Source organism: Triticum dicoccoides, chromosome 7B (assembly GCF_002162155.2).
Source record: "Triticum dicoccoides isolate Atlit2015 ecotype Zavitan chromosome 7B, WEW_v2.0, whole genome shotgun sequence".
NCBI lineage: Eukaryota > Viridiplantae > Streptophyta > Magnoliopsida > Poales > Poaceae > Triticum > Triticum dicoccoides.
Genome location: NC_041393.1, coordinates 463,993,389 through 464,000,857, shown reverse-complemented (window position 1 = coordinate 464,000,857; position 7,469 = coordinate 463,993,389). Strand labels below are relative to the sequence as shown.

Genomic DNA, 7,469 nt, shown 5'->3' with positions numbered 1-7,469 from the left:
AGCGCCGCCGCTTCAGCCCACCCGGTTACCAGCCTCGGCCCCCACGATTCTACGACGAGCCGCAAGGTCGGTTGAAAATCCTCGAATCACCCAACTTTCTCTAGATCTGTTTCTTTTGGATTCTTCTGGCCCCTTAAGCTGCTATGTTATTCTTGGATGTTGTATGTTCCGTTCGGTCGTTAGATGATTCAAGATGCAGTCTGTGTGCCTTGTTGATCCGTTTGGTCGTTAGATAATTCAACGTGTATATCATGATGGACGATTCCTTGTCTTCAGCTGATAATTGGTAATCCTTCGATTGTATATATGGCGATATATGTGAGGTATTTGCCTTGTTTATCTGTTTGGGTTGTTTTGATTAAAAGGTTGATCAAGGCTTTGAACATGTTTGGAAAAGAATCTTGGTAAATCGAATAACTTCTGTTGACATACGCCTCAGGTTATGCCAAATCTGCATCTGCATAATCATAACCAGTTTTATGTGATGGTCAGATACACTTTCGCTTAATTATTTGCAGTCAAAGTTGCTGTAGATTTTACTCCCTCCGTCCCATATTAGTTGTCGTGCAAATGGATGTATCTAGCACTGAAATATGTCTAGGTACATCCATTTCAGTGACAACTAATATAAGACGGAGGGAGTAGTTTTTCTATGTATAGTTTGCATAAGCACAAATTTCTGACGTAAGTTCTCTTGGCAAAATCTGTGATTGGTGCTATATCTGACATGTACGCTACTGCTGTGGTCCCTTTCTTGCTAATGTTAATCAGAATTCACCTATCAGAGGATCTACACCTAGAGAACATTTGTAAATGATGTATATCTCTATTTATAAAAGGTCATCTGAGTGAAACAGCTAACATGATAACTATGAATATGATCTCATTCTCCATAAAATTTTCATCTTGAGCTTGGTGCAGGCATTCTTCCATGGTAAATTGTGTTTTTCACATCAGTTATGATTCCTTTTTTGAGTGACTTGGGTGCCATGTGTACCTTACCTTGAGAACCCCTATACATACTGTTTGGTTTGCTTTTATTTAATGTTGCATTACTTGATTTCTCTTAATGGATGCCTTGATTCCTTAAGCCCTTTAGTTATGGTTTGATCTGCTTCTCTTTTCAGACTTACATAAGTATAGAATTGCATTAGTGGGCTTCAGATTTGAACATTTGGTCTTTGATTACATGAAATTTTCACCATGCAGAGAGTATTTTTTAGGAAGTTCCGTCAAATATGTTAAGAGGTTTATTCTTTGTTGCCAGCATTTGCTCTGGCTTTTGTATATAATGTCTATGATTATTCATAATTTTGCATGTGATTCTATCCATTTTTTCTTTACCATGTCTGATGTCTATGGCAAGATTGATTTTTAGTAACTTGTCAATTTCAACTCTGCCTTCTCTTTTGATGTGACTAGTTCAAATTCCTATATACGATGTAGGAATATTTAGTTTCAGCATTAAACCACTATATGTAGGAACATAATGCATGATGGAAGTGCAAAATCTCCTGATTTGTTTTGACTTTCAAGCGATTGTAGTTTGTAGATATTATCTAATTCTTTACTGGCTTGGATATTCAGTGTTATGGCCAAGCACTGCAACCCCCTCTAAGTATCAAATGAAGTATGGAATTGGCTGTTCTACTGTAACAGTTTTCAACTTGGCTGCATAGGAGACAGGATCTTAGTATTGACGCTTCTTATGGCAATGTCTGCTTGTTGGTTTACCCTTTTTGGCATTTAATGTGGATGCCATAACAACTCAGTTGCTGTGCAATTGGTGAACCCTGACAAGGTTGGAGTTGTGATAAGTGGCAAACAAGGAAGGGCTGCGGACCTGAATTGTATTGATGCAGCTGTGGTTACATACTTGTCCGAGAGCTACAAGTCTTGTTGAAATTAACATGACACGTGGATACCTAGGAATTCCTTTAATATGAATCTGAGTTGTGTCTTGTTGCATCAATACAACCTGACCAACTCCTCCATTTTTGAGTATTTGGCAATTCTGATAACTTCACAATGAGTTAAGTCATGAGCTACATTTTGGAATTAGCATCATGGCGTTCGTCTGACCATCTTTTCAATAAGTTGATGGAGATTTGGTTGAGAAAAATGCGCTGCAGATACCGGAATAAAGTACATCAGCAAGTGCAGCAGTTGATATCACCAATTGGTACAGGGACTTCAGCATTAGGGATCATCCATTGATATGAATATGAGGAGTCACATCTTGCCACGATCAATTGTTGGACCTGACCAAGTGCTCCATTTGAGCTTTTGAGACAAGGAGAGTCGTGTTGAACTCGAGGTAGTGTCGAGGAAGCAGTGGTCAGTGTTTTGGCACTGCCTGAGGTTTTGGAGTTAACATGAATCTGAGTTGTGTCTTGTTGCAACCTGACCAACTCCATTTTGAGTATTTGGTAATTCTGATAACTTTACAATGAGTTAGGTCATGGGATGCATTTTGGGAGTAGCATCATGATGTTCTTTTGACCGTTTCCCCAACAATTTGTTGGAGATTCGATTAAGGAAAGTGCGCTGCGAATACCAGCATAGAGTCCATCAGCGAGTGCAGCAGTTGATATCATCAATCGGTACAGGGACTTCGGCATTAGGCATCTGCATGATGTTTGGATACTGAATTGTCTACTTTTTGATATGGACAACTGATATTTCATTGTCCAAGACCCTATGTGCTAGTAAGATTGCGAGTTTGTTTGATGGTAAAGAGAAGATTGAAGCAGACAGACAACTTGGTAGCCTTTGCAGGAAGACAACATATGGTAGGAAGTAACATAGGATTCCTACTGCCTGTTGCTTATGCCTTCTTCATGTAGGAACTTTTCTTTAACTTTAAATGGAGGATTAGCTAAATAATGCCCAATAAGGTGACTAGCCTTATATGGAGGGTCTTGGAAGAGAAACCCCTGTGTTACTTCCCAAGATACCATTGGCGAACTGCTGCGCTGTACTGCTTGGCGCATATGCATTGGCATGATGAATGGTTGAGAGTTCCTGACTTTGCATGAAGTTATGGGGCTGTTACTGGCTCACATGGAAATAAGCTTTTCTTAGCAGAATCTGATTACAATATCTGAATGTGTAGTCATGAACAGATAGTTGTGTTTCGGGTTGAGCAGCAGTTTCAACGGTATTTCCTTCTCAGAGCTTTCTTAAGAAACGTTGGCCTTTGCAATTACTACCTCATTCGGTATGTGGAGAGTAATTTTGTTGGAAGTGGTTCTCCAGATGGGGTTTGCCTGTTTCAACCCCATGTGGCTGGAGTAAGCACTTCTTTGCTGACTATTCATGTTTCGTGTCTTCTAATGTTTATTTGGAATTGCTGTCACTTTCTTTGCAGGATATGGCATGCATGCTGGACCATCACCTCCGCGCCAACGCAGATTAGAAAGCAGCAACTTTGATGACGCTATTGGTCCACGTTACACCCATGGCTATGAAGGGAATGGTAGAGGATATGCAAGGGGTGGTAGGGGATATGAAGGGGGTGGTAGGGGATATGAAGGGGCTGGCAGAGGAGGTGCAAGGTTCCGAGATGTTTCTCCACCATATGGAAGAGGAGGCAGGTCGCATGGGAGGGGGGGCTATAATGGTCCTGGCAAGGAGTTCATTCTAATTGATGGAGAATATGTTCACAGGAATGATCCAAATCTTTCACCAAGAGAAGGTGATTGGATATGCCAGAATCCGAGGTATATTGTTTTTCAGCTTATCGTAATTACTGCACTTAACCTTGCTTGCCTTGACTTAATGTTTTCATTGCTTTTTATTTCAGTTGTGGAAACCTCAACTTTGCTCGAAGAAGTCACTGTAACAACTGCAACAAACACCGCTATGAGTCTAGTCGCAGTCCTCACAGGGGTTACTTTGACTCTCCTCCACGAGTGCCTGCAAGGCCGCTTGGTCCACCAGGTGATCGTGCCCCTCCAAGAGAAATGGCCAGGTACAAGCCAGCACCCCGTGATTGGGGTGTGGGTGATCCTAGAAGTTATCCAGCTAGATCGCCTCCAGAACGTGTAGGACGATTTCCAGATCCGTTGCAGAGGGAAAGGGGTTTCCGTGGTGAACGTGAGTTGCGTGACCCTGTGAAGTTTGAGTGGTCTGCTGCGGAGTACAAGCAGAGGGAGCGTCCACATGGTGGGTTGTATCTTGACAGGAGCCGATCTCCTCAGGGGAGCTGGGGGAGTGATATGCAGGACAGAAGCAGATCTCCTGCAGGTAACAGACCAATGAAGGGCGCTTTCTTGGGCAGAGGTCGACCAGACCTAGAGTATGCTGGTTCATATGTAGGCCGAGGGCGGTTGGATGCTGGGCGTGGGCGTGGACGTGGGCGTGGCCGCGTTTACAGGCCAGGAGGTGATCCATACCCTGGCGAGGGTCGAGATGATCGGCGTGCTGCTCTTCATGGTAGGGATGATGGTCGGTACTAGTTCATCCTTGGAACTGATGCTCTGGAAAGAAAAATCTAGTTAAGACGGTGCAGGTCTAGCCTGTAATATTAAACTACCCGTACTGTTTCCTCAACTGTGATGACATTTGCAATGTTCTGAAATGAAACAAGTCCACTATACATTGGATGGTGGTATTATTTTGGTTCAGTGAGCAGCTGGGTTGTTATGTCAAAGCCGATCTGATTATTTGGTTCTTTTGGGTTGCTTCTCGGTTGGGTTATTATACCCTCAAGCCTGGTCGGGTGGAGTACATGCTCTGGTAGCTGTTGGTCGGCCCTTTTGGTCTTGGAGTTGTGGGTATAACCAGAGGGGTTCCGCCATCACGACAATATGAGCTTTCAGTGGAACCCACTACATTGCACGATGGCCCGAAACATCATTGAAAAAGTCATCATCGGCAGAGCTGGAAGAAACACAAGTTCTGGTTCACCAAGGCCTATTTAGGACGTTGCACTGGTAACGGGAGACGGGTCGCCATACGCTTCGATTTGTGTTACGAATGTGTATATCTTGTGCTGGTTACACCAGGTGTATCAATTCATTTTGCACATAATTCACAAATAATGTTGCACATAGGACGAATTGTAAGCAAAGTGTTCACATATACTCCCTCCGCCCCAAAATGTATGACTTTTTTGATAAAAAAACATTTTATATTTCGGGATGGAGGGAGTATCATTTCTCTTGCGTGGTAGTTTCATTATTAAAACTGCACTAATGCTAAGTGTGCCTTTTACCACCGCAACCACTAGTCAAATCACAGGACCTAGAGCCTCTAATCGTTGAAATAATCATCATCTTTATATGATTATCTTAGCTTCCAAGAAATTAATCTTAGTTGCGTTTTCGGGTACTATACACTATCTCTCCCTGTTTGGTTCAAGGCTACTGGGAAGGGTCATATATATGAACTTCGAGGATGAGCATGGGCGATGGGGAAGAATGGGTGGTTGCGTCGACAACCGACGATCCTTATAAAGTCTTTTGTACCATTGAATTCGGCCTTTGGGGTCAACACATAAGCTTCTATGAGGAAGGTGGCGGAAAGGAGGCTTGAGGGCTTGTTAAGAAGGTGGCTAGGGCAATTGGAGGGGGAAACAAAAAGGCGTAGTAGGGGTTTTTTCTTGGAAAAGACAATGTTCCATAATAAGAATTCATGTCCAGTGTACTCCTATTTATGCTCCCAACTTCGGTTTTCATTTCCGACGCCTCGAGATGTCAAAATTATACTTGGCCATACGTCGGGCCGGGCCGGGCCTAACAAAGGCCGTAGCAGAAAACCTAGGCCTGGGCCTGGCCTGACCCGGCCGTTGGGCCTACATTTTAGGCCCAAGCCCGATCTATGAGTGGAAAAGCCCGCCAGGCTTTTGGGCCTCGGGCCGCGCCCCTACCCTGAAATTTAGCAACACTTTTCCCGCAGGATCTCTTGCAAGAAGAAAATAATCTCCAAATTCGACCTGTCAATTTTATTTCTCATGAAAACAGCAAGTTAACTCAAAGAATTTATCACACAAATAGTCAATTTGTTAGAACTTGCTTAGTAGTGAATTGGGAACATGAAGAAAAGACACGTTGTAATATAAAGGACTAGTAAATAAAATCCTAGATAGGAAGTGGGTCGGTTTCAAAATAAATGAGTTGTTAGTTGTAGAATATTACTCTCGTCAGACTTGAACTTAACGAAAAAAGGAAAGGTTCATAGAATTTTCTTCCCCTTCCCCTTTTGTCAAACTAAATCGCCCAAGACATGCAATCCCTCCGAAAAGGAAGAAATTTTAATTTTATTGTTCTCGCCTTTGCCTTGGATTCTCTTCTTTTGCATGGGATATAAATAAGGAATTCCAGACATCTCATAAACAAAAAACAGTCTAAACAAAAAAAAGATTTCCAAAATAGATCATAGATAATTCTACCAATTGCCAATAAATTGAGGCTTTTTACCAACTTGATGGTAAGAAATCCCGGACCTAGAAATTCATTTCGTACAATTGAACCTTTTCAAGCTGTTTCTTTTTGAGAACCAAAAAAACTTGTGCGAAAATAACGGATGCGAAGAAGAACAAAAGGCCTTGGACACATAATGGATCCTGAAGCACGATTTCTGCGTCCCCGTGACCAAAACCTCCCACATTAGGATTGCCGTACTTGAGAGTTTCCTACCTCATACGGCTCAGAAATTGCTATCTGAATTTCCCCTACCTTAACTGAATTTGGTTTATCAAAAATCGATCCAATTTATTCTTGGGTCTAAGTAGAAGAAATCAATTACCTAAGTTTCAAACCCTAATTTTTTTATCAATAATCAGTTTTGATCTTTTTTCCCACCGATTGCAGTCAGGTTGATAATAGTCAAGTGACATTACTTCGTCGGTTCGAACTAAGGAATATGTTAGAAATGTTTTGAAATGGATATTGTTCTCTCTTTGATCAGGGATTGCTATATGAAAAGAAGTGGAGTTTGAAAAAGGGAACGAAATGCTCAAACCAGAACTGCTAGAGGAACGAATTTTCAATAGCATAACTGTGCACGGGCTGGTTCGGTATGGAATGAACTTATAATCTGATGATCGAGTCGATCCCATGATTATAAGTTCATAACCCTAGCGCCCATTCCCATTTTGGGCGGAACAGATCTACTAATTCTTTTATTCCAGTTAGTAAGAGGGATCTTGAACTAAGAAATAGACCTAGCAGCTAAAAGAGGGTATCCTAAGCAATTGCAAGAATGGGGTTAATTGATATTCCTGGTATAGTAGATGTTATCACACATACAGTCTCAATTCGATGGAATTGTTTGATCTTAAAGGGGATCTTCTATAATTTCGCACGAGTCAAATCACACCATCTCTATAATAAGTAAATGCCTTTTTTTCTCCTGAGGTTGTCGGAATTATTCGCAATAAAATATTGGCTACAATTGAGGAGGTCTTATCAATGAAATTTCCATTTACACGAGATCTAGGCATAATTCCCAACCCAACGTCTCTA

General features: G+C 41.8%; 1 protein-coding gene across 1 annotated transcript in view; it reads left to right on the top strand.

Annotated features, from left to right (window-relative positions):
- The window catches only part of LOC119340865 (basic salivary proline-rich protein 2-like), a 5,700-nt gene extending 1,025 nt beyond the window's left edge, over positions 1-4,675 (top strand). The window contains exons 2-4 of the mRNA XM_037612772.1: positions 1-66; positions 3,371-3,722; positions 3,806-4,675. The exon at positions 1-66 is cut by the window's left edge and continues 28 nt beyond it. Coding sequence (XP_037468669.1) covers positions 1-66; positions 3,371-3,722; positions 3,806-4,460 — 1,073 coding nt within the window. The 3' untranslated portion in view covers positions 4,461-4,675. The remainder of the gene's footprint in view (positions 67-3,370; positions 3,723-3,805) is intronic.
- Positions 4,676-7,469: the final 2,794 nt, after the last annotated feature.